At 31.2% G+C, this 27,457-nt stretch overlaps 3 protein-coding genes across 5 annotated transcripts; 1 reads left to right on the forward strand and 2 right to left on the reverse strand.

Annotated features, from left to right (window-relative positions):
- The first annotated feature begins 300 nt into the window (after positions 1 to 300).
- LOC107936072 (probable serine/threonine-protein kinase WNK4) lies at positions 301 to 4,115 on the forward strand. 2 transcript variants are annotated; one of them, XM_016868722.2, is made up of 7 exons: positions 301 to 875; positions 1,520 to 1,785; positions 1,883 to 2,106; positions 2,193 to 2,350; positions 2,444 to 2,738; positions 2,836 to 3,147; positions 3,366 to 4,115. In XM_016868722.2, the coding sequence occupies exons 1-7, from the start codon at positions 798 to 800 to the stop codon at positions 3,812 to 3,814; spliced, it is 1,782 nt and encodes a 593-aa protein (XP_016724211.1). In that variant the 5' UTR covers positions 301 to 797; the 3' UTR covers positions 3,815 to 4,115. The 2 variants fall into 2 exon arrangements, with proteins under 2 accessions (XP_016724211.1, XP_040965627.1); XM_041109693.1 differs by having other exon boundaries at positions 738 to 875; positions 1,489 to 1,785.
- A 12,073-nt stretch (positions 4,116 to 16,188) lies between these two features.
- LOC107936052 (transcription repressor OFP3) lies at positions 16,189 to 17,487 on the reverse strand. Its single transcript, XM_016868698.2, has one exon. The coding sequence runs from the start codon at positions 17,180 to 17,182 to the stop codon at positions 16,229 to 16,231; it is 954 nt and encodes a 317-aa protein (XP_016724187.2). The 5' UTR covers positions 17,183 to 17,487; the 3' UTR covers positions 16,189 to 16,228.
- A 6,504-nt stretch (positions 17,488 to 23,991) lies between these two features.
- Positions 23,992 to 26,978, reverse strand: LOC107936051 (transmembrane protein 87A). Of its 2 annotated transcripts, none has more exons than XM_016868697.2 (5): positions 26,591 to 26,978; positions 25,219 to 26,155; positions 25,040 to 25,135; positions 24,824 to 24,960; positions 23,992 to 24,543 (listed from the first exon to the last, which is right to left on the reverse strand). In XM_016868697.2, exons 1-5 carry the CDS (start codon positions 26,806 to 26,808, stop codon positions 24,375 to 24,377), a joined length of 1,557 nt encoding a protein of 518 aa, XP_016724186.1. In that variant the 5' UTR covers positions 26,809 to 26,978; the 3' UTR covers positions 23,992 to 24,374. The 2 variants fall into 2 exon arrangements, 1 of the variants encoding a protein (XP_016724186.1); XR_005923250.1 differs by having other exon boundaries at positions 24,364 to 24,543; positions 24,754 to 24,960; positions 26,591 to 26,925.
- Between the last annotated feature and the right edge of the window lie 479 nt (positions 26,979 to 27,457).

Below are 27,457 nucleotides of genomic sequence, written 5' to 3' on the forward strand. Positions count from 1 at the left end.
AATTAAAATTTCATATATAAAATTACATTAAATTAAAATTCATGTAACATTACATATTAAATAAAAAATTAATTTTAATATTTATGTTAAGAAATGATTCATCAAATATTAATAGTATAGTATCTTTCTTTCTTTTTGGGATTCTCTCTCATCATCCCCCACACAAATTGTTAATATTGCTGCTACTAACAAAGTGTAGCCACAGATATTCGGACCCCATGCATCGATATTGCTCAGTCAAATCAATCTCATCTTTCTCTTCCACTATTTAATCTTTGATTGAATGCCAAAAAGTACTCCTTCATTTACCAATATCGCTACAATTCTTGCACTGGATACCCATTTCTCTAAGGAACACCAACCTTTTTATCTTAATTTCTTCATCATCAATTCCTGTAGGTGTCAACCTGGATTAAATGTTAGTTTCTCACGTGCACTAGTGAAAATGGCGTTATCTTATTCATGCTAAACTAACGTATTATTGGCTACTCCAGCCAGCCAGCCCAGAGCCATCACCTTTCTTTCTCTCTCTTTTGGCTGCTTCTTCTTCTTCTTTTCTTTTGTTGATAGGACTCTTTTGGCTTCTTTAATTTGGTGTCTTCTCTTCTCTTGTCTCCTCTCCCCTCCTCTTACAAATATCCATCCCCCCATCTTCTTAACTAAAATAATACATATCCTTTTTCTCCCACTTCCAACGTATATCTATATACACCTTATTCTGTACAAGATATATATTACTTGCTTTTAGTTAATTTCAATTTTCTTGTACGTCGTCCAGCTAGCTAGCTTGCTCAAACATGATGCGTAAAAAGCAGTTCGATGAAGCCAAGGATCATGATTACGTTGAAACTGATCCTTCTGGACGATATGGTCGGGTAAGTAATTGCAAATTCTCATCTTAATTTCCTCTACTTTTTTTCCCGACATGCTTCTTGCTGAATTTCACAAGCATTTTTCATGTGAAAAGATTTGTTTTTCTTTTAGCCTTATAAGAAGTTTATATCGAATAAAATTAAACTGCAAAAGAACGGGGGCGGGGGAGCGTGATTTAATTTACAATTCCGTGGATGCTATTATGATCGAATTCGCATCAGATTGTTTTCCGAATATTTGTTAAACTCGTCTTTAGGGGGTGGGTGGTCAACAGTAATTGGTAGCTATCACTAGCACGACTCTTCCAGCAAGTTGATGGCCTATGACTATGAGTGGATTAACATTTTTAAAATAAATAAATTATCAAAATGGATTACATTAAAATAGAGTTATTGAAGGTCATTTAATATTCAATTATTAATTTCGCCGTTAGCATCAGACAACTTTACATTATAATATAAATTAAATTAGAACCAAAAAAAAAAGGCTACTAATAATAACAATTGTGGAAGCAACTAATGTACGTGGAATTTGATCATTTACTCGAGGGTTTCACAAAAAAAAAAAGATAGAAGAAAATGTTGTTAATTCCTGGTTGGACATTGATTTGATCAGTCTATTGGTGTTTCCAAAATGCATCCATTAGTTTGAAGAAATGCTGGGGAAAGGTGCAATGAAAACAGTGTATAAAGCAATCGATGAGGTGCTGGGAATGGAGGTGGCGTGGAACCAGGTAAAACTGAATGAGGTGCTCCGATCGCCAGAGGATTTGCAGAGGCTGTACTCAGAAGTTCACCTCCTCAGCACCCTCAATCATGATTCTATCATAAGATTCCACTCCTCCTGGATCGATGTTCATCGCAAGACCTTCAATTTCATAACTGAAATGTTCACTTCGGGATCTCTCAGAGCGTACTGCTCTTTCTTACTCTTCTTCTACTCCTACCTCTTCAACACAAGTATATAAACCACTAATTGATGATGAGATTGCTGTCAACCAAATCTGCAGATACAGGAAGAAATATAAACGAGTAGACATCCGCGCCATTAAGAATTGGGCTCGCCAAATACTGCAGGGTCTTGTATATCTGCATGCTCATGACCCTCCAGTTATTCACAGAGACCTTAAGTGTGACAACATTTTTGTTAATGGCCATCTTGGGCAAGTCAAGATTGGCGATTTGGGGCTTGCAGCCATTCTCCGAGGATCCAAATCAGCCCACAGTGTTATAGGTACCCACCGTTTCCTTATTCCATGCTTGCTTGCTATATGTAGGTATGTTACCTCTAGAGTGTTTGACTCCAATGTCCATCGATAGGCACTCCAGAGTTCATGGCACCAGAATTATATGAAGAGGATTACAATCAACTCGTTGATGTCTACTCTTTTGGCATGTGTGTGTTAGAGATGCTTACATCCGAATATCCATATAGTGAATGTGCCAATCCAGCTCAAATTTACAAGAAAGTGACCTCGGTATGGTCCAGTTTCAATGGCAGTATTAGATTTAATAAGTCGATCTTACTTAATCGGAGTTTGACTGACATGCATGCCACTTCCTTTGTTCAGGGGAAGCTACCAGGGGCATTCTACCAGATTCAAGACTTGGATGCACAGAGATTTATTGGCAAATGTCTAGTAAATGCTTCTAACAGATTATCAGCGGAACAACTATTGCTTGACCCATTTCTCGCTAAGGATGAAGCGACGAGGCTTGGGAGTCCAAAGCTCTTTCTAAATCAAAGTGAAATCGAGAAATTGCACCTCAACGATAATCCACCGAGAACAGACATGACCATCACTGGGAAGCTTAATCCTGAAGATGATACCATCTTCCTTAAAGTTCAGATTGCAGATACAGAGGGTATGAGATCAGGCCCTATTTTTTCATGTTATTAACATATCCAATTGTTTGAAAAAAAGTAGTGAATCATTCTCATCCACACGGCCTTGTGTTGCAGGTTCTACTAGGAACATCTACTTTCCCTTTGATATTGTGGAAGATACGCCATTGGATGTGGCAACTGAAATGGTGAAGGAGCTTGAGATAACCGATTGGGATCCACTTGAAATTGCAGAAATGATTGATGGTGAAATTTCAGCTCTAGTCCCACAATGGAAAAAATCAGACCTCCCTAGACATCAAGCCCATAATACATATAACTACCAGGAAGATGATGATGATGGGTGTCATCATCCGTTTTACTCTTTCTCCTCCTGTTCTTCATCCCAAATGTCTGTCTTGATGTCACATGGCTGCGATTGGCTCCGAGGTAAGATTCTAGTGTATATATTGTTTGTCAATCCATATATGTTTGTTGCACTAATGTTTAGGTTTTCCTTCCTAGACTGAGTTATATTATCCATGGGGTTGCAAACTATTCTTTGTCTTGTCACTTTCGGTATCACATAATTATTTACTTAAACTGGCCTTAGAATTAAGCAAAATAATAAATAAAAAAGAGAAATCATTGTCAAATTGTTATCGCAGATGATGATACCAGCTCTCAGAGCTCTTCGCACTCAGGAATTTATTCCAACTTTAGTTACTTGTCTGGAGATGACCACAATCCTGATATGAGCCCTACAACAACAGCACGCAAACATGTCAGCTCAAGAATTCACAACTCGACAAGATTTTGGCATGGAGAAAGTTCAAGAAGCGGGCTGTCAATAGGTAGTAGTAAGGGTTTGGAATCACACGCAGCTTGTAGTTCAAAACATACGAGATTATTGATGGGCAATCGAAAGCTGACAAGGAATCGATCGCTAGTAGATATTAGGAGCCAACTACTTCACCGATCATTAGTGGAAGAGGTGAGTAAGAGACGGTTGTTTAAGACTGTTGGAGCTGTGGAGGATATTGGGTTTCAGTCACCTTGTGAGGTTCCTACCAAAAGGACACAGAGGACTTCAGGGAAGAACCGCATAAAATCCTAGGCCTAGCTCTCCACTCCTACCAGTTTTACACGTCAATGCTCCACTCACTGCCTTTCTTTTAATTTCATCACCCAGGGATGGACGACTGCATCAAGTACACCCCGAGTTTGGCCTTAAGAAGACATAAATAAGGGATTAATTGAGTCGTGTATATTGGCTATACGATTATCTTTGATTACGGAGTGCTTTGGGTAAAATTGAGACATTTTCCAAGATATAAGATATATGATTACGGAGTGTTGGGTATAATAATAAAGTATATTGCATTCTTAAAAGGAGGATGCAAGTTCTAACTTTGAAATTAACATTGCTGAGAGGGCAACCACAAACACCCATTATGAACATTAAAATAGATCTGTAGAATACCAAAAAATAAAAAATCTACTTCAAAATTAATAAACTCAAACATAAACTTTTAATTAATTTATTTAGATTTGAAATTAATATTTTTTTTGCTTTTAAGTATGTTAAAAATAAAATAATTTAATTTAATTAAAATATAGTTACTTAACTTACAATTAAGTTATTAACTTTTACAAATTTAAATTGATATTTTTACAAAATTTTATAAAAAAATTCAATATTTAATAATTTATAGATAAAATTATACTAAATAAATGTATAAAAGAATAATTATATAAAATTTTAAAATTTTACAAAAGCTATTATTATAAAATATAAATGATAACTTTTTATTTTTAATAATATAATTATTTTTAACAGACAAATATTATTAAACTAAAAGCTATTAGCATTTACTACTTGAATATTTTGGTTTTTATATAATATTTGTTTTATATTAAAGAAAAATCATTTCATTAAATTAAAATTAGGATAAAAAGAGAAAATGAGGAGAACCTAAACCCAAGCTAATAGGCTTACCCAATACAGTTGATCCTATATCCCTTCATTTTCGCCTAAATTATGATTACAATCTGAACATTAAAATTTTCACAATAGAAGGATAAATAATAAATTCAGAGTATCTGCATGTCAAAAGTTATCATTGCCTAGAAATGAGCAGTTTATTAGCATTCTTACATATCCAATGAAAGGATAAAGAATTAAACGAATAACTATGGGAAAGAACCGCGGTTATCGGTTTCCAAAATGATATCCTCCGCATGCCAAGAACAAAGCCATGGAGTGCCTCTCGAGCAGCTATAACTTCAGCTATAACCAAATATGCACTTAACAAACTGACTCGAATCAATCCTCACAATGGCCGCCCAACCAACAGCCCCATCATTCATAAAAATGGCCCCATCAATATAGCATTTAAGCTTACCAATCGGTGGTTTACGCCATTGTACATCATCAACCACATTCATCTGTGGCAGGATTGCCTGAACCTCATGAACCATGCGAGCAGCCAGCTAACCGTGAAGGTAACCATTAGCATGCTGCTTGATACACCCCTGTTGGCACTTGATGCTTCCATTTTAAAGCGGCATTTCTATTAAACCATATGCTCCTTATGCTATATAAGATTTTTTCTCCACGTGCCATTTGTTGATCCATAACAACCATGTTGTTTAAGATATGAGTGAAAAAACTTGAGTTTGATGTGATGAGTTAAAGGTATGATCAACTCCCTTAGGGAGATTAAAATAAAGCCCAAAATCAAAATTACCATAGTAAATGATAACCAAGGGTTTTTAGGATTATTTAATTATTTTTTAGAAAAATGTTTAATAATTGATCAATAAATGGTTATTTAATTATAGTTTCAGATAACATTAATTTGCATCACTATTTATATCTTATGAAATCAAAAGAAATAAATAAAAATAATCTTTGTTAGTAAAATTTTAATTTTCTCAAACAATATTAAAAATACATGATAAATATTCGATTCTATCTATAAAATAAATATTGAAAAATGTATGAATTGTAAATATATTTGGTTCGAGACTTAATTTGTCAAATTGTCCCATGCTCTCATGTTTCGGTTTGAAACATTATTATTTGATATATTCTTTAAAGTTTTAAAATTAATTATGTTGTATAAAATGTAATTTAAAGTTAAATCCATTAATACTTAAAAATAGGGTGAAGATAAAAGATGATAATCTATTTCAAAATTAATAAAATTTAAATCAATTCTTTGAGTTTCAATTAATAAAACTTCTCTAGTTAAGTATGTTAAAAATGAAATAAACTAATTTAATTAAAATATAGTTAGTTAACGTCATTAAATTCTAAAGTTTTTAATTGCTTTTTTTTAATAAAAATTGGTAGAGAATAATTTCAACATTTTATAATTTATGGATACATTTATACTAAATAAAGAGATAATTATATATAATTTTAAAATTTTAGAAAAGCTATTAATATGAATGATATATTTTTTTAATTTTAATAACATGATTAAACATTTGAGTTTGAAATTATAATGACTTTGTTAATTATTAAAAAGAATTGTATAAAATAAGGTTAAATGGTTGACAACGTAACAACCTACTTCATAATTATAATTGTATAAATTATATAAGCTATTAATAATAAATAACTTTTACGTTAAAAAACCAAAATTCTTAGCGCATTATATTTTTAATTATAATTATAATTTTAAAATTATGTTAATTCACAATTTAGTCAATGTTTTAAATCATTTTAAACGAAAAGTTTAAAAAATTAATAAAATATTTAAGTAAAACTAATTAATATGTTACGAATAATTGAAAATTACAGTGATATTTTAGTAAGTAATGAAACACATTGTAGTTAATTCAAAACAAAGTTGCAAATTATTATAGATAAGAGAATAATTATAAAATTCACCATTAAATTTTCAAAATTTGCTCAAGCTATTAATAAGAATAATATCCTCTATACATTTACAAATGGCATCGTTATTATAATATCAATCTTAGATTTTAATTTATATAATTTTTCAAGTTACTTCACAAGTATAAATCATTAAATTGTATGTTATCGAGGCTTGTCAGGTTCAAAATCCAAGCCATGTCTGGTGAGTGGTGTCCCTAGCCACTTGGAGCTCTCTCTCAGGCCTCCAATCAGCAAGCATATTGGGCTAGACCGGTGAAAATCTTAGCTCACCGTGCTCTTTGGATTTGCAAATTTAGTACTTCATGGTCTAGCCGAAATCACTCATAAATTATTATTATATCTAATACAGACAAGTTATTCAATTCGAAAAACATTCGGATCTAACCTGAATAGAATTTGAAAATAAAGAAAATAAAAATAATTAAAAGTATAAATTTAAGAACATTAATAAGGACTCAAAACAATAAATAGTTAAAGAAAATGAAAATTAAAATTAAAAGATAAAAGATGGATTAAATAAACCAATGAATATGGATAGAAAATAGTTGTCCAACTAAACTATTTGAGATATAAACTCCAACAAATTCAATTAATAACTATAATCGACCCTTCAAAAAATAATTCTTATCAAATTGAGGGATCAAGAATCGATTCTCATGACTTCTTAAAGAAAACAAAAAAAATTTCCAAATATTACATGAAAGTAGGTCCAAATCTGCTAATAAAATCTACTGTCTTTCACATTTCCCTTTCATTTGTAATTAGTATCAGAGCCTGGAGTAATGATACTTGCAGAAATAATATCGTAGTATTTATTGTAAGTTCCTATCTTTTATTTACAATTTTGTTTATTTTATGGTTATTTATCTTAAAACTCATATATCTATTATTCTGTATTTCTATTGTCTGTTTATGTCTGCGTGAGACTTTAGGCCTTTGAAAGTAAAGACATAAAAAGATAACGGAAGGTTTTAGATACCAAAAATAAATTTCATGGAAGAAACAGATTGTCTATATAAAGATAAAATTTGCAATCATACTATGCATATTGACTCTAAAAATGAAAATAATATTTCAGCTCTGAGTAAATGTTTTAATAGTTTAATAGATATTACTTCTATATATTTTCATAAATTATATAACAAAGTAAGCAAAATAGAACAAGAAGTAAATAATTTAGGAGCAGTTACAGAATTAGATTTGAACAACGAATTTAAAGAAATATTATCTAATGTTAATAATAAATTAGAACAAGTTCTTATTAATAAAAATATAGAACAAGAGATAGATTTAGGACATTTATATTATGGAAATAGTAATATTATATTAACTTTGTCTGAGAAAGAAGATACTTTTTTCAGAAGAATCATCTTCTACTAATAAAAGAAATAAAAAAACCTGAAAAACATAAAAGAAAATATACTCATCAATAAAAATATGATTTCCAATCCTATAAACAACTTATAGAACATTGAAAGTATAAATTCACTAACAGTTCTGATAAAAATGAAAGAGTTGAATATTTAAAATTAATAGAACAATTTTATGAAAAACATAAAGATTTATTTACTTTATTTAACTATCATTATATGTTAAACTATGAACCTACAGACAGTAGTAGTTCTAGTAATTCTGATAATTCTATAAACCTAGAAGGCCTAAAAGTTACAAATTATAAATCTGATGAAGAAAATACTTCAACAGATGAAGACGAATATATAGAAATACCAGAACCTATGGATACTGGTAAAAAATATCCTTATGGAAAAAGAAAAATAGAGTCAGATCTTCAAAATGATGATTATAGATCTTTTAATAAAAATTTTAAAAAAGTTGAAAATACAACTAGAATTTTTGGTAATAAAATAGAAAATATAGCTATAAATGAAATAAAAACTAAAAATCTAGGAGAATCATCTACTTAACCAGTTCCACATAAAATAGATGATTTAAATAAAAGAAATGTTGCTCAAGGAGGAATATATTTAGATTTAATTAATATTCCTATAGCAGACTATGAAAAAAACCATAGATGACTGGACACAATTTATGACTATTGTTGTAAACAACAACAATATGTTGTCAAAAGAAAAAAAAATTAAACTATTTTGTTGGAACATTTCAAGGAGATGTTCTACAATTTCTAAAAAGATGAGAAGAATCTGATAAAGGAAAAGAACAAAAGGGTAGTTAATCAACCAGATAGGAACTCCCAAATATCTTTTAAAAGGTTTAACTTTTATTCTAAAAACAAAATTTTGTGGCTATTTTGATAAAAAAAAAGATCAAGATAGTATATCTAGTTATATATTGTCAAAAATCATATTATGTGATATTTGATATTTAGAAGAATTCTCTAAAAATTTTCTTCATAAATATCAAAAACTAAAAAATGAAAATATAGAATTTTAGAAAAACCAATATTTTCATAAATTACCACCACCGTGGGATGAGATATGTATAAAAAAATATGTTTCTTATTTAGAAAAGCATAGTAAAATAGTTGGTGTACCATCAGAAAATATAGACTCTATAGGAAATAGAATAAATTTTACAAAAGAAAGAATAACTTTATATTATTTACAAAGTAAAGCTTCTAAACAAGTTAAGCATAAATTAAGTACTAAACATTGTACAAAAATTTTAGAAAATGAATGGGAATTTGGATGTAAACCAATACGTCTTAACACTTATAAAAGACATAAAAAGAAAAATAGAAGCTATAAACTAGTTAGATGGAAACCAGGAAATAGAAAATATACTGGTTATAATAAAAAGAAAAGATTGGTTAGAAGAAAAAATTCTAAAAAAAATTAAAAAACAAATATGTAAATGTTAATGATTAAAACACTTGAAGAACAAGACCTACAAATATGTTCAGAAGAGGAAATAAATCCTAAAGAAATATTATATAAATTAATATCAGAAAAAGATTCTGATACAGATGAAAAAGAATATATATATTTATGTTTAATACAGGAAGTAGTTCTAATAATCAATTAGAAGAAATTCCTAAAAATGAACAGCAATATATAAAATTAAGAAATTTAATTGGAGAAGAAAAAAACTTTTATGATGAAATGATAGAAAAAATAATTAAAATCATATTTCTAAAGAAGAAATATATAAAATATCTAAATTCAAGATATGGTAAAGACATATAGAAAAAATAAATGATAATACAATAGCTAAAGATACTAGAGGAGGATTAACAGAAATCCTATTATTTACTAAAGATAAATTTAAGAGGATTAAAAAGAAATATTCTCAAGTTCAATATATACATTTAGGAATAACAATGATAACTATTAGAATTTTATTTAGAAAAGGTCATGATATACCGATAATAGCAGTTTTGCTATATAAAAGATTTGAAAATCCAATAAAAGCACTTATTGGAGGAATTCAATCAAACTTACATACAGGTGCGATAGGATTTAAAGTTAAACCAAATTACTTTATATCTATTACAGAATCTCTAATAGAAGAGTGTTTATGTCTAAGAAATCAGACAAAAAACTCTGAAATTAATGATTTAGCAGAAGATCTAGCAATAAGTTGGACTTCTATTAATGAATATACAAATACAGTAGAGTAGAAATCAAATAGATTAATAATAAAATTATTGAGCTCTTTGAACTTAATAAATTTATTACTGAAATACAACCAAAATTATTACATTTAAGAGATCTATCAATACCAAAAGACTGGATGATAGAAAAGATAAGTAGAGCAAGTACTTCTAAACCTGTAAGTACTATAGAATATATGTCATCTGGAGATAAATTATATTTTAAAAATATTGCTATAACAAATATAAATGATAATTTAATTTATACTCCAATAGAGGAAGAAGAGGATAGTATAAGTACAAGTTCTACACTAATAGGAATGAAAACAGTTCATATTCCTATTTTTCCTACAGAACCAATTAGAAATTCTAGAAATACTAGAATGGAATAAATACAAACTTCAACAATTATTCAACAAATGAAAATTGGAATAAGTGATGTAATTACATTTTCAAATTTCCAATTCAGGAAATATTACACATATATTGAAATTACATTTCAATTTAGAGAATATAAAACATATTCCTTGCATGTTTTATTTGATACAAGAGCTACAACCAGTAGTTGCAGAAAGAATGTCATTCTTGTAGAAAAATGAGAATCTATGAAACATCCAATAAAAGCAATAGGGATAGATGGTAATGAAACCATAATCCAATATAAAGCCAAAAATGTACCAATCTACATAAATAATGTAAGATTTGTGATATCCAAAATATTATGTTTTCCTGTAATGCATGGAGATATATTATTAAGAAATAATTTTATATACCAACATTTACCATTCTCTATAGATAAAAATTTAATTCTGTTATCTGTAGAAAAATCTTCTGTAGAAATATCATTAGTAGAAAATCATAAATTTGTGCGTGATAAAAATTTTGCACCATCAAGAAAAGAATAGATTAAACAACTTGAAACAAGTTATTGGTTGTTTAAAATTTTAGAAAATAATTTTAGTGAAGAACCAATAAAATTATGGCAAAATAGCCCTAGATATTGTGAAATTAAATTGGAAAATCTCTATAAAATTATTAGAGTTAAACCAATACTAAACAAGATATAGATGAATTTGATATACAAATTAGAGAATTATTAGAAAAATGATTAATATAAAAAACTAATAGTTCACATTCTAGTCTAGCTTTTATGATTAGAAATCATGCTGAAATAAAAAGAGGAAAAGCTAGAATAGTTATTAACTATAAAAGATTAAATCAAAATTTTATTTTTGATGGATATTTTATTAGAATAAAGGATGTTTTAATTAATCAAGCTAAACAAGCAAAATATTTTAGTAAATTTGATTGTAAATCGGGATTTTGACAAATCATGCTAACCAAAGAATCTAAACCTTTGATAGCTTTTAGTACACTCAATGGACATTATCAATGGAGAGTAATGCCATTTGGATTATGTAATGCACCACAAATCTTTCAAAAATGGAAAGATGGATGGATTCTATATTTAACAAATATAAAAAAAATTGTGTAATCTATATAGATGATATTTTAATATTTTCAAATACATTAGAAAAACATAGAAAACATTTAAATATTATTTCTCAAGAATTCATAAAACATGGAATCATATTAAGCCCTAAGAAAATAGAGTTCGGAAAAATAGAAATAGAATTTTTAGGATTAAAATTATCCGCAGATGGTCTTAAACTACAAGATCATATTATTGTAAAAATAAAAGAATTCCCTGAAAATATTGAAGATAAAAAGTAACTTCAACAATTTTTGAGAATTATTAATTATGGAAGAAATTTCTTTCCTAACTTATCTGAAAAAATAGGTAAGTTATATGAAAAATTAAAAAAGGATAAAGCTTTTATCTGGTCTAAAAAAGAATCAGAAATTATACAAAACCTAAAATCTGAAATAAATCATATTCCAAAAATTTATTCACCTAAACAATGTGATAAATTAATTTTAGAAACAGATACCTCACAAAATTATTGGGGATGTATTTTAAAAGCTAAAACAATAAATGATGAAGAACTAATATGTGGATATAGTTCAGGAAAATTTAAATCAAATGAAATTAATTATGTTATATATGAAAAAAAAATTATTAGCAATAAAAAAAGGAATAAAAAAACTTTCTTATATATTTAGCACTCGAAAAATTTATTATAAAAACTGATAATCAGACAGTTAAACAATTCCTTACTAATAAAAGTTTGAAAACTGTACCTAGGAGAATTAGATGGTACAATGAATTATGTACTTTGAATTTTGAAGTTTTATATGTAAAAAGAACTGATAATATTATTGTTGATTATCTTAGCAAGGCCTATGGATAGAGATAAAAAACCTCTACAAAAAGTTGGTGAATGGACTACTGTCTAGTTGTCCATAAAAGACCCAACAAAGGGAAAACAATAAATCCTAATCAAGGATATTATATTTCATATCCAATGATAAGACAACTAGTTGAACTCATTTATCTTTTACACAAAAAACGATAAGTCAATTTCCTTGGTCCCAAGATCCGAACTCAGCATATCAAGCTAGTTACGCTAAAATAATAAAAGGAGCAGAAAATTGGTTGAAAACACAACAAAATCAAGAAATAAAAGATTTTTATAATCGAGGCTTACCATTAGAATTATATAACTTTATTAATGAAATATGGAAAACTCATATTTCTGAACAAAAAGCTAATTTTAGAAGAGCTCTCACTAAGCTTTCACAATTTTTAGTTGAAAAAACAACTAAAGAAAATGAAGCTCATGATTTATTACTAAAATCTATTTTATATAGAGATTGGGAAGAGCTTGAAATAGGTTATTTAGATATTAAGGGCCAGTTATTCATTACTTAAAAAAAACACTTCTGACTCTAAAAGCACTTTTGGAAGAAAAGCTGTGCAGAACAAGCTGCTTTTGGTTGAAACTTTTAGCTTTTCAGAAGTGTTTTTCAAAAACACTTCTGAAAAGGAAAAGCTAAAATTCCAAAAGCACTTTTGGTGCTTAATTATTTTTTCACCCCTCCAATAACATAATACTTTCCTCTTTTTTTTCTTGGAGCTTAATTACAAATGTGTTAAAATCATTAATTAAAAATAAAAAAATATTTTTTAAAATACTAATTACAAATATTTAATGGTTATATTTAAATATTTAAAATATAGTTTATATATTCTAATTAAATTTTATAAATAATTAATATTTATTGCTTAAAAATATTTAAAATTTATAATTCATATATTAAAATATTAACAAGTTATAATAATTTTTTTATATTCTTACTAAAATATAATAATATTAACTAATTTAAATATTATTTAAATGCATATTTGTTACTTGATAATAACATGTCTAAAATAAACATTTTATTTCTGAAAAGCACTTTTTGACAGTAATACTAAACACTCAAATTTTAAACTAAATTTTTCAAAAGCACTTCTCAACATCACTTTTCCACAGCACTTTTCAAAAATACTTTTCAAAAGTAATGAAGAACTGACCCTAAGGAGATAAACAATCTTCTTGATATATTTCAATATTTATTAATAAAGGAACAAATAGTCCTATATTATGAATAAAATGTTTAGGCTTTGTTTATATAATAAAGCTAGAAAAATTCTACATGTGGAAATTTTTACAAAAATAAATGGAGCTATTTGCAAACAGCAAGCTCAATTTCAAAAAGCTTTTTCAGAATATTTCTACAAGTTTATGTTTTTATTAATGATTTAGATGAAAATTTCCTACTATAAAATTTAGACTTGATCACGAACCATTTGATATAAGCAGTATTGAATTGGTTTTGTTAAAAAAATAACAGTGCAAAATTTCTATTTTCATTTATTAAAAGATTTTCCTGCATTTATTAAATCTACATTATTACTGTTATTTTTATCTTGAAATAAGTAGTCTTATTGATATAGCTGAAAAAGGAAAATTTTATCAGCCATATCAAATTTGGATTATTCAAAAAATGATTGGAAGTCCTAAATTATCAACAGTCAAAGAAGATAAAGGACACTTAACAAAAAACATTGACAAGTGTTACAATAATTCCAGTTATTATCAAATCCAAGCAGTGATAGATTTAATAATAAAAGCCCAATATTTACTTCAGCAAAAGAATTATAAACTCTGGACTGATGGAAGAAGAATATTGGCATATGATATTGAAAATATCCAGGATGACAGAGATGAAAAATCCATGCAACTATTAGAAAAGATAGCTGACATGGAGATAGACGGTTTTCCATCACACAGAATAGAGGAAATCAAGAACACGTGAGAGATTTGGAACTCACCACCAAGACTGTCAACAGATTCATTACATCTAGATGACATAGAGTTAATGACTCTAAATGATACTCAAGAAGGATAAAGCCAAACAAGGAAGCCATGTGGGAGAATAACAACCAAGAAAGGAGCATTCAAGTTTAGAGGTTACTTAAAGGATAAAGCCAAACTTAATTTTTTATTCGAGTTGATCCAAATAACTCGATTAATTTAAATAACTCGAACTATTTAATTTAAAATTTAAAAATTTTATCGAATTTTTTGAATCAAATCGAATTTTACTTAAACCTAGAGCTACGTGAGGTGTTTTTCATGAAAAATACTAGAAGCCTTTTCATTCCACAATCACGCAAGAAAAGCCTTCAGAAATGGTGGTCTTAATTTACTGATGTTGAAAGAAGAGAAAATTATTGTTAAATAAATAAATATAATGCTCCTTTGAGTACTTGTTATCCAGCTAATCAAACACACACTTGAGGCTGGGAATGGAATGAGATCAGCATGGGAACACACTGTTCCAAAGTGGCAGGTTTAACCACAGGTAGAAAGAGGGTGAAAACTGAATTCGGAGCTCCCAAGTCCCAATATATTTATATATGCTAATATCTGCTTGGATATGAAGATTCGGGGTGCCTTACAGACAAGGTGGCCTCTACCCTGCCCATTATGCTAAAGGCAAGCTAACGTGGAACTACTGCCTTGGCGTCTGGTGAGTGTCTATTGTCTAACCTTCTTTCAGCTTTAATATATAGCATAATAATTAATAATGAAGGATTAACTTTAGACAAGATTGGAGGCCTAAATTGCAATTCTAGCTGACTAAACTTTTCGAGTCTATTAATTTCTTTTACAACTTGACAGCATATTTAATTTGTGATGTAGACCTATATGTATATACTTCTTCGAAAAGAGCTTTCAATCTTATGTATGCCGGAATGGCAGATCCAATCAATATGGAATTTCCTAAGCCAACTTCGACGGAGCAGAGCATATATAAATAAATATTCCAACCCTTTACCCCACATTCCTCATTTACTAATTTCCAACTGTATACAGAATACCAGTAAGAGTCGCATTCATGCAAAAGCAATCATGCTTGTCCAGTAAAAGCTAAGCAATCATATTGATGACGCTCTTCAGGCTTACTTGATATTGTAAGTAACAATCTCCTTTTGCTTTTCCTTTTCCTTGTTGGACCTTGTTTTGGTTTACTCGTCTCACTCACAAATCCGCTTAATTAAGTTGTTTGCTGACCCAAATATCTCATTGTTAATTTTTACTGTTTGCTCCATCCTCTTGCTACTACAAACGAGTTATCACTTAATTCTTACAAGATTTACTCTATAAATTTCTTAACTGCTTAGCCTATTATATATTTATACCTTTCTGACTCCTCCTAGATATTTCATATTATACAAAACATTTTCCACCTGTTTCATGATATTAAGAAACTTTAATCATGCTTAATAATCATGGTCTTACAATATTATGAGATTTTTCATTATTATTATCCAACAAGTGGCTTCTTGTGTTATAATTATGCTTCGCGACAAAAAGAATCACAGCATGGACAGAGCACTCCATAGTACAAGAGTGTATGCTAGAACAGTGTTCACTCCCGCCCATCTGGAAACTTACCTCTAAATGTAATATAAGAATTCATAATCTTGCTTGATCAGAATACTTAAGAAAAGATATTCGACATAAATAAATAAATAAATGAGAAAAGAAATAAAAGCTGAAAACAGACCAAGTCAACAACATTTATTTCTGGGAATTTTACAAGCGTAGGTTGGTCATATCAAGCCAGATTTGCTCGAATGCTTTAATGATAAGATCGTGGTATTGATTAGAATTAAGAGAAAGATAACAAGCAAGAAGATCTTCTAGTTCCTTTGAACTCCTAATGTTATTCTCCACAATCATCTCAACCATAGAATTCCTGAAGTCTCTCTGTGGATCCAGCGAAGACTTGACGACTGCAAGACTTTCTGCAATGCTCCTATTCCTAAGCTTTAAGTACCTACAAGGTGACATGCTCTTTCGCGCATAAGCAGCTTGAATCTTCTTGCTTGCAATTTTTGGAGAATTGGCCCGAAGCTTTATTCCAGGAGTACCAAGTGACTTTCTCACCAGAGGACTACTTCTGGGAGATGAACTCGTCATCAACTTGGTGCATTCATCTGCCTTATGATTGGACTTTGGTAGCTTTGTCAATATTGGAGGAAGCTCAAGTTCAGATATTGCGTCGAATTTGCTTGTGTTATGCATGTCGATGATGATATCAGTAGTGGAAGAACTAAGTTGACAATTGTAAGAAGTGGAGGGTGGAGGAGCCAAAAATTCATCATCCTCTGAGTTGGATGATTCAGGGTAACTCCCAAATGGAGAAAGAGAATAGTGATGAGCAGAGTTGTTAAGTATGGGTATGGCATGGTGGCTGAAACCAGCAGACGCAGATGAGATGGCTCTGGGAGAAGGCTTGTAAACTGCTCTTCTTCTGTCTCTTCTCTTCAATGATTTTCTTGGTGGATCGCCGGAGGCTTCGACATGTAATCTGGCAGCTTTGAAAGGTTCCGAGGTGAAGTGCCTAGGCTTGGAATTGTGGTGTGTTTGTGATGTGGGAGGTTTCTTTTGGTTGCTGTGATGTGTTCGGGTTTTGTTCATGTCTTTGAGCTTGTAAAACCAGGCATTTGGTATCATATCTGAGAACCTGAACCTGTAATTACCCATCTGAGACTTAGATAATACAACTCTTTCTTTGTCACTTCACCACGCTACTTGGACAATGGACACCCCTCTAATTCTCCGCATCTTTCAAACTTGCTTTCTGCTTTCTTTCCTCTCTATTTAATACAAAAGCCTTTTTCTGCCCTCAAGCATAATTTAATAATAATAATAATAATAAGCTTACAGCTATCCAAAGGGTACAAAAATAGTCTGCCCAATTATTATGCTTCTCTTTGTGCCCGTTTATAATTTATTCACACTGGATTTTTTTTTTTAAGAAAAAGTAATTTGTCCCTTGAGAGAACCAAAGTTTACATTCAGAGAAGAGACACCCTTAATTCTTAGCGGTACAAAGCAAAGGAACGAACCTAAGCCTCCTTTCTAAAATATAGCGGCAAGTGAAAACAACGCCTACCTCAATGTACTCAAAACTAAATTACACCAAGTCCATTAGGATCTTATTCTTTTTTTGGATAAATTTGCTTTTATTTACCCAGTAAGCAGAATTTTGCTACGAAAATTATAAAGAAAAACTAATGTTTACAAATATCTATCCTATACATTTGGAATTCCCCATGCTGTACGAAGTCTTCTATTATTTGATCACTCATTCACAATAACACCCATATGCCTCATTCTCATTATCTGCTTTATTTTTCCTATAATTTCTTGCTCTGTGTTCCTCAAATTCATGAATTGTATACCATTTCTCTCCTTTCATATCAGGTAAAGATGTGCACTCCATGCCAGTCTCAAAATAACAACAATAAGCGCCCTTCACAAATTCATTGAATAAAACTTAGATTAATCTTCAACTAGAAACTCAGGTTTAGAAACCCCATATAATAAAGAGAAAAAATAAAACTAGGAATGGTTATGTCTCCATCTCCCATAAATCTTAATCTAATAATGTTTATTAATAGGAAAAATAATATAATTGAGAAAATACAAAAATTCCCTTAATTAAATAAAACAGAATTTTTCTAGGTTTTTTTGGTAAATTTCACATCAAACTTCAAAGTCATTTTCGAATGTCTCCCTGACACCTTTTTTTGCTCAGGCCATCAAATAACTTCAATTAGATCTTTCAATTCCCTTCGAATCGGTATATTATGATCTCAAAACAAAGGTCTGTAGCTCAAGTTATGGCCAAAATACTGAAGTTGTGCTATGGTGAAAGTCCTAACCGCACAAAATTTTTGTCAAAAATAAACTTTAAGGTCACTTTTTCCAATTATTCCCTAAATAAAATATAAGTATAAATAATAGAGAAATATCACAAATAAATAAAGAAATTACGCACTTATGACAACACAATTCAAAGCAATTTGTTTTAATAAATTGCCAACTCCACATATGAACAGGAATAGGTTTTCCCAGGGAAAAGGGAAGTGGTTACTTCCAATTGGCACTTAGTAGGCTACTTCAAAAACTTGCCTCAACAATCTTCCCCTTAGCCAACCAGGAAACTAATCGTCAGAACAACTATAGCTCCCCCTCATCACAAGCCTTATTCTAACATATCTAACTTAAAGCATAATTAAGTAAATCAACCATTAATGTTTTTTTTCTAGAATTTACATCAATAAACAAAATACTATAATTATATCTAAGTAGGATGTGGAGAAGTAAATATGCACCAAAGCAAAGTCAACCAAATACCAATAATATTCATAAATTTTTCACTTTTACAAAAAAAAAGAATGAAAAAAAAAGCAACAAAACAACTCCCATTAGTAGGAGTAGCAAAATAAAACTTAGCATCAACATCACTCCAACCTTTAACGAATCGACGTCGTGACTTCAAGGGTGCAATGTCATGACTTTGAAAACAATGATTTGATGTTGCGACCTCAAATAGGGGACGCCGTGATGTTGAAAGTTGGTGTCAGAACAACCATGTGGGTGGTGCCACGACTTTGTAAGCAAAATCCTATAAATTTATCATTTTTGGTTTCTAACAGCCTCTGGATGTACTAACGTCCAGGGTGTGAATACTACAATTAAAGAAATAAAAATTGCATAAAAGAGTGAACTTTGGAAGACTAGAATGTAAACTCAATCATATCTAGACATGGGTGATTAGTTCGCTTCAATGGTCATCACTAATTCTTATTTTGGGTTTTTATTTAATCAGCTAGTCGCTACAGTAGCAGGATCTCTTGATCTTCCACTAAACTAACGAGTCAGCAAGAACTACTTATCTCTCAACCTTACAGTCCAGACCAGTTCAAGGCTAAGGTGTTCACGAATAGGTCATACCAATTTTGGGTTAATTCCCACCTAAATGACTTCCTAGGATTGTCAAGCCTAGGGTTTAAGCCCTTCCTCTCCCAAACAATTAATCCGGTAAGAAAATCGTACATAACAATTAGTCAATCACACCTCCACTCACTAATCCCCCATAAGAGGATTAATTCCTTATGGAGTCCATAAACATCATAAACTTGATAATAAATATATGCATAGAGAATAAATCAAGAGTAGAGTTAAGATAATCCTGATTGTATTCGATTGATGAAGTGCAAAAATTCACTGGCGCTTTTTCGGTTTTACAATTCAAAATCTCCGAAGAACACAAGGAAAATAATTGAAAAGAAATCTAAAATCTAAGAGAAGAAAACTGAGAAAACTAATTTACAGGGAATAAAAAAAATCCTTAAACAAGTGCTAACTAAGCCAATTTATAGAACTAGGATAGTCGTTGTCCTCAACCTTAGGTTAGTTGAAGTTTTCATGTTTAATTTTCATTTTGCGGACCAAAACTCCCCTGGCTCATAGTTGTTTCCCGTACAAGGTTAGTGTCGTGACACTCAGTGTCTGTGTCGCAACATCGAAGGCAGTATGCTCTGGTTCAAGGGCGACTTCAGGGATGTGTCGCGACATCCTATGGCTATGTCCCAAAACCAAAGGCAAGCTTGCAATTATTGCATTCTGCTCCCTATGTTGCGACATCAAACTTTCCGTTTTGCAACACAACGACCAGCATTGAGTTCCTACACCTTTGACATGCACACTCACTAAGTATGTTAGCTCACCTTTAGGCCTCATTCAGCCCCTAAGGTTATAGAAAAACTCAAAATATAATTTTTTTATTGAATTTCAAGTTTAGATAGAAAACTTAGCTAAAACATAATAAATATGCTTGTATACAAGCTCCTTAAGTGCGAAACTAGTTTTAATCTCTACACTGAATTACGATAGATCGGTTTCAACCTATCATATAGAATAATATAGTTGATTTTTATGACCTAAAAAGAAAAAAATCACAATATAAGGGTTCATTCCAATTCCTCAAGTCATCATATCATGAAACTTAGGTACATAAAGTTCGCTAAACTTATTGAGATCAAAAAATTCAAATGGAATTAAACATGATAACAAAACTAGGTATAAACTAAGCGATTTCCCAACCTTCACATACAAACATAACCTTAACCCACAAATACAACATTGAAATTCACATTAGTGATGACCATTTACATATCAAAAGACTCGATATACATGCCACAATATTAGATGCCAAAATGAGCATATTTCTACCGTCTTGATGATAGTGTGATATCTAAACTAATTCGGCTTTGAGAGTTCCGAAGACTAAGGATCTATATGTAAAGAAAACAACAGTAGGTAAGCATTTAATGTTTAGTAAGTTCAAATGGAATTAATAACACTTACCTTGATCATAGGTGAGCAAGGTAACTACCAAAAGATTAGGCATACATCTAGCTAGAACATGACACATAATGTCACCAACAAAGTGAGCATAAGAAACATAGGTATCCATATGTATTAAACATTATAAACATGACCCAATACATCACTAAATTGTACCAATTAAAATAAGTTCATCACAGTTTCATATACTTTCATCAAACTACTAATCCATGCCATTACAAATTTAACCACATACCTTTATAGTTTATCAAATTTGATTTTTTTTTTCATTTTCCGATTTCAAGATTCAATTTTAGCATTCCTTCCAATGAAATCCTCGTAAACGGACTCAAACATGCGGGCGAACTACACCACACCAAGATAGCTCGTATAAGCATAAACTACACTACACCAGAGCACTGAAGTGCAAAGCCTGTAGGCATCAAATGTATATACACATACAAATATATCCCTCCACCACACCAAGGTCTTCAAAGAGACAATGAATACTCGATGATTCACAACAAATGTTAGATCCCAAAATAACACATAATCTCCACATCGTCAACTAACCTGTACACAAGCACGTATAAGAACCTATTGGCATGGCAAGTGTATCCCGACCCTTCACTAAGTTCACATCGGCATCAATTATTCATATTTGTATAGACATAAGCTATGACTATCACATATCAACTTTTGAAATTCATCGATCAAGTCTGAACACGAATCACACATACAATTAATTCATGATGCATTTAAATTTTCTTGTCATTCTTCTAGTTAGCAATCAATAGATATAACATCATTCACTTATCACAACTCATCTCAATTCATTTATGTTCCTAGTCAAGTATGCTAATTTCTACCAAAACCTTAACATAAGTTCAAATATAGATAGAATGAAAATAAACACAAGCATGCCTATTTAATAACAAAGGATAGTAAGTTCCATAAGAACTTACCTTTCAAAACACAAAACGAGTAGATTTCTAAGGGTCTATTCCACAATTTTAATCTTTCCTCTACATGCTCCACTTTTATCCAATTCTTATTATACACAACAATATATATATACACACCAAATCAATAATATATATTAGCACACAATATTCATTAAACGGCTAACCAAAAATGATTCCATGTGATGAATGATCCTATTTAATCTCCTTTCTTAATACACTCCTATTTTTTATTTTATTCAATTTAGCCCCTGAACTCGAGATAAGCATGTTTTTCGATTCCTAGCTTCGGATCAAAATTCGATTTCACATTCTTTCATTAGGAACCCTATAATTTCTATTCTTAGCATAATTTCATAAAAAAATTACCATTTATTCAATTTAGCCCCTAATTTAAAAAGTTAACAAATAAGTTTATATAACTTTATAATTTAGTCCTTATCGTGATCTAAACTTAACAACTATCAAATTCAAGCCTAATTCATCAATTTATCAACAATGACAACTTACTAAAATTTGAACAATTTGATACATGGGCTAACTAAATCAAACTCTCATAATTATAAATCTATAAAAATTACAAGAAAAGAGCTTAGTTTCTTACCAAATTAATGGTTGAATACGAAATGGACTTGAAAGCTTTTATTGGCTTTTCATCTATGGTGGTGGATGGTGGTATAGTGAAAAAGATCATGAAAATTCCACTATCATATTTATACCTAATTAGTCTTTACTTAATCTAGTTTAATTGACTTAATTAAACTTTAATCATGTTAATAATATTACTAATTAATCTAAGTGGAATCTAACGTACTCATCCATTAACTCATGCCAAAAATTTGTTTAATTGTCATTTTGGTCATTTGGATAATTGCTATTTAAGTCCTCAATTTTTTTCTTAATTTAAACTCAATAGTGATTGGGCTTTTACAAATTAGTCCTTGAGCTTTAATCAACTAATTTCTCGGTTAAATTACTTATTCGAACTTCAATATATTTTTATATCAACTTCGTAAATACTTCTATTTTACATTTATACACTCAATTTACGAAAATAAAGTTTCGAAATCACATTTTTCGGTACTACTGAAAATCAAGATGCTGCAGTATTTACCGCATGCTGTCTTCCTTGGGTAAAAGAGAAACTATCGACTACTGACGATGAATATAAAAAGCTAGAGGACACTTGCACTTTTGGAGTATGTCACAGGTAGCCATTTGATGTCATTTGTTCACCAGTACGAACATCTTCTTCAGTTGTTACTAGCCTTTCTAATGAAGAGACAGCTGAAGGAACTTGTAGCAACTAATGGAGATCAACAATCATGGAGAAAAGAGAAAGCATTTACCATTGAAGTTGCAGTCGCAGTATATATCATGGAGATCAACAATCGATGTCACTCGTGAACATGAGGTTATTGACTTATTAACTCTTAATATTTTTTATTGCACCAAAAGGAAAAACCCCTCAATATTTTTTAAAGCTATTTTGAAATTGAAAATTTTAAAATTGAAACCCTCCATTGAACACTTTTAAACTGAACACGTTTAAACTAGAGGTGATCATGGGTTGGGCTATCCAGCCCGGCCCAACAATCCGCCAGAAAAATGAAAAGATTCGAGTAAAAATATAAGTCCGAAATATGAGTTTGAGCTAAAAAACGAAGCCCGTTTAGAAAATAAGCCGGGCCTCAAGTAAAACTTTTTTGCTCAGACTCGGCCTTAGACTTTTAATCCGAATTATATAAAAAATATATTTATGTTTATTTTTATTTTTATTAAATATATATATTTTTTAGACTTTTAATCCGAATTATATATTAAATATATATATTTTTTATTTTTAATCAAATATGGGCCAAACCGGGCTCAGACTTAATAATTTTTTTTTGAGCTAGACTTAGACCAACTTTTAAGCCCATATTTTGGGCCAAGCCAAGCCCAGACCCAAAATACAAGCTTAAAATTTTGTCTGGACCTAACCTGAACCCGGCCCATGACCTTCAAGCTCTTGATTATTATATCATCAATGATACCAATGATACTAATTCAAACTCGACTGTTTCCTTTATAAATAACCTTTTAATATTACTCGCATCATGCTCATAAATAAGTCTAATTTATTAAAAAGAAATTTATTAAAAAGTTAGAAGCTTTATAGAGAACAAAACATAACATTATGCGGCTATCATGTTAAGCAAACTTTCAAATCATACACCTAATATATTTTACAATAAAGAAAAAACATTAAAGATTACAACACCAAAACAAATGCATCAAGATATGAGATATAACGATGCCGTTTTAATTTTTACCTGTTTTATTCTCTAAACTAGAATGCTTGACCATCCAAGCCCCCCTTTTTTCACATGTACAATTGAAGAACACTACAAAATATGGACAAAATATGATGTAAACTACTAGTTCTCTCTTACCTACAGCAGAAAACATAGACATAAGTCAAAATATTAAGTTATCAGATTCGAAAAACCATTGCTCTGAGGATAACACGCTTATCTTCACGTGGGATCCGCTCAAAAGTTGGTTTGATAGAAAACATGTTCCGGCGATGGATTTTACTCCCTTTTATCCTCTTCAGATTCATCTTCCTCATCGGAGATACCAGCATTTCCATTCTTTTGCTCCTGCTTGACTAAACTCACATCGCCGTTCGATTGCCCCCTAGTTAGAGATTGAGCTTCTTCATCATCGAATTCCTCCCCCACATCTTCCGAGTATGCATATCTGACAATTAGTGGTATAAGTAATGAAAACACAGATTAATTAAAGCTATAAGATACCCCTCAAAAAAATATAACCATGAGAAGCCTATTTATAGGGGGGAATTCCTGCCAATGAATGTAGATTCTAACAATCAAAATATGGCGCCATAAGGTGGACTTGCTTCAGGTGAATGAACTCGTCTCCAGCAGGTCAAAAGCTCAGGTGACATACCCTTTAAGCATTTTTAAGGTTATGGTCGTTAAACTGGCTCGAAAGAACTTTTTATAGGAATAAGACACACCGTTGGGAGCTTTGAGATGGTGCCCAAAGGTAGCAAATAACACAGAGTAGTGCAAACGAAAGTATGTCCCAGAAAGCTGTGATGATCCAAGCACTTTGCCACCTCTCATTGAATGGATCAGTTGCTTTGAAGTATATCTGTAATACCGAATGAATCAGATCCACCATTCTCGAAAATTCCAACCAAGAAAGAAATTGAAATCTAGACAAAACATACCTCATAAGTTATCCATGCAACAGAAGCAATCACTGCCACAGCTAATGCATTTGAGAATTTCCTATAGATGTCCAACTTCACTGATATTCTCTTTGCCTGATGAAATAAGCGTGGTTATCGAAAAGGAGAAACGTAACATCTCCTATCATTAAATCTGAAAGAAGAGAATTACAAGATACCTGTAACTGCTCTAGTGTTTTGGAAAGAGATGTAAAGATCCACAATATCAAAAATGCATCAAGGAATGCATCGGGAAGGCCTAGGAAGAGTCTTGCTCTTCCTGATACGTCATTGATGGTCCCTACGTGCTCAGTAATGTCAAGCAATTCAGATGCCACAAAATACGTAGCTCCAATAAGAAGCACCTTCGAGGTAAGACCACCTAAAGTTGGGCGTACGACACCATAGCCCATAGAAACTGAAAGTATGAGAAGTCGAGAAAGTGTTTTCTTTATAGCTCCAACTGTTACAACCCAAGCTGTAGTTACAACAGGTCTCATTCCTGTTTTGTTAAAATTAGAATAATCAAGATACCACAATATCATTTCAAACAAGCCAAGACCAATGACTGCGGCAATGCAATGCTGAAGTTGAAGGATATCTTCCCAAAACCTCATGTATTGGGAGAACCAAATGGCACTAAGCAACAAATAAGCAATTGCCATGTACACATAGAACGTCATCAATGGAGCCATTCTGCCAGGCAAATAACCATCAGGATTCTTCCATACAGTCTTTCCACTCATTACTGTTCCCTTGAGTTTCGGATCACATGCAATAAAAAACAAATTATGCATCCCAGTTTTCTTGATGGGAACCTCGGCATTGTTCATTTGTGTCGATAAATCATTCCCATTGAACTGTATACTTAAAACCATTGGCCAATTAATCTCTGTTGCCGAAGGTATCCTAATGACTTCACCTTGCTTGCAACCTTCTAGCTTAGCAAGATCAGGGGTGCAACATATCGACCTTTGTCCACCATAAGCTGAACCACCAATATTGTTTCTATCAGCAGCCTCGAAAATCACCGCCTGTATCAACCCAGTACTATGTTCCATCTCGGATTGTTCATCTGCAGCATCTTGAGTCCTCCAAAATGTGATATTTTCAAATCTATATAAAAATTACAAGCAAAATATCAAATTTTGAAAATGGAACCCTTAATTCAGCACCAAAATTCTAGTTTTACTTATGGACGAGCATAATTGTTTTATTATATCGACGATTACACGATTTTCTAAATTACAGATTTAATTTATATATTTATCAAATGAGAACGGCACATAAAACATAGATATAGTCATATAATCATTTTTAACTTCAATAAGCAATTAATAATAGTAAATTTTAGAAAGCACATTTCTTAATTTTCAAAATAATAATAATTATGCATCTTCCAGTAATCCTCATTAATCTGCAAATGCGATAAGCATCAATGACTTGATTTCATAACAGATCTAATCCAAAACCGATCAAACAATGCTACATTCTACATTTACAAAAAATGATTCACGTTCTTAAGTAAATGAAACGTTTCGTTCATTTTACCGAATAAAAGAGCGGCCGTCGGTGGCGGAGTCGTCGGAGGAGAGAGAAGCGTAGAGTCCTTCGCTGCCGCCGGGAAGAAGGTAAGCATTGCCGACCTCATTGAAGAGTTGATTCTGGTAGATGTGGATTGAAGCGTGGATCGTTGTTAATAGAGTTGATAATATAACAAAGATTAAAAAGTCAAAGGATTTATTGGCTATTCGAAACGAGAAATCCATGGCGATGAATTGGGGGACTAGTCTTCAGCCCTGACCTTAGGGAAAGTAGATCGGGCGATTTTGAGGGGGCGAAGGATAGAAGAGTGGGTGAGATTGAAGCAAAATGACTTTAAGGAACGAAGTAAACACAACCTTACTGTCGGTGTGAAGGCAGTATGGTTAACGCGCCAAGAAACACGTGTGCATACCATTATTATTAGGGTAAACTACGCTGGTAGTCAACAAACTATTAATATTTTTTTTTGGTAATTTAATTATGAAAAGTTATAAAACGACTACTTAACTATTAATAAATTTTTTTTTGGTCATTCAACTATGAAAAGTTACAAAATGATTACATAGATTGGCGACATCTTTGGATTACATGGATTGATTTAGGCATCACGAGAAGCCATATATTCTGCCCGCTTCAGAAAGGAGTAGACAATGTCACCTTAAGAGGCCAAGACGAAGACCTATCAATCTAGGTCGAGAAGAGATACTGCGGACAGATAGACATTTGCTCCACATGCACACGAGGACTAGATTACCGTGCAACATCTCGATTAGTATGGTTCATTTATTCATGTCACTAACCCATTTTATTTTACACCATGATCACAACACGCACTAGTTTATTTTACACCAGCACCACAACACACGCAATCAT

This window comes from Gossypium hirsutum, chromosome D13 (genome assembly GCF_007990345.1).
Source record: "Gossypium hirsutum isolate 1008001.06 chromosome D13, Gossypium_hirsutum_v2.1, whole genome shotgun sequence".
Lineage (NCBI taxonomy): Eukaryota > Viridiplantae > Streptophyta > Magnoliopsida > Malvales > Malvaceae > Gossypium > Gossypium hirsutum.

Excerpts from the sequence above, each read along its gene's own strand:
- LOC107936072 (XM_016868722.2), top strand. The coding sequence starts at position 798 with ATGATGCGTAAAAAGCAGTTCGATGAAGCCAAGGATCATGATTACGTT. Across the intron at positions 1,786-1,882 it reads ACTTCGGGATCTCTCAGAGC|ATACAGGAAGAAATATAAAC; the intron begins GTACTGCTCTTT and ends CCAAATCTGCAG. Across the intron at positions 3,148-3,365 it reads TGGCTGCGATTGGCTCCGAG|ATGATGATACCAGCTCTCAG; the intron begins GTAAGATTCTAG and ends TTGTTATCGCAG.
- LOC107936052 (XM_016868698.2), bottom strand. The coding sequence starts at position 17,182 with ATGGGTAATTACAGGTTCAGGTTCTCAGATATGATACCAAATGCCTGG.
- LOC107936051 (XM_016868697.2), bottom strand. The coding sequence starts at position 26,808 with ATGGATTTCTCGTTTCGAATAGCCAATAAATCCTTTGACTTTTTAATC. Across the intron at positions 26,156-26,590 it reads GACGGCCGCTCTTTTATTCG|ATTTGAAAATATCACATTTT; the intron begins GTAAAATGAACG and ends ATTTTTATATAG. Across the intron at positions 24,961-25,039 it reads TTGCATGGATAACTTATGAG|ATATACTTCAAAGCAACTGA; the intron begins GTATGTTTTGTC and ends TCGGTATTACAG.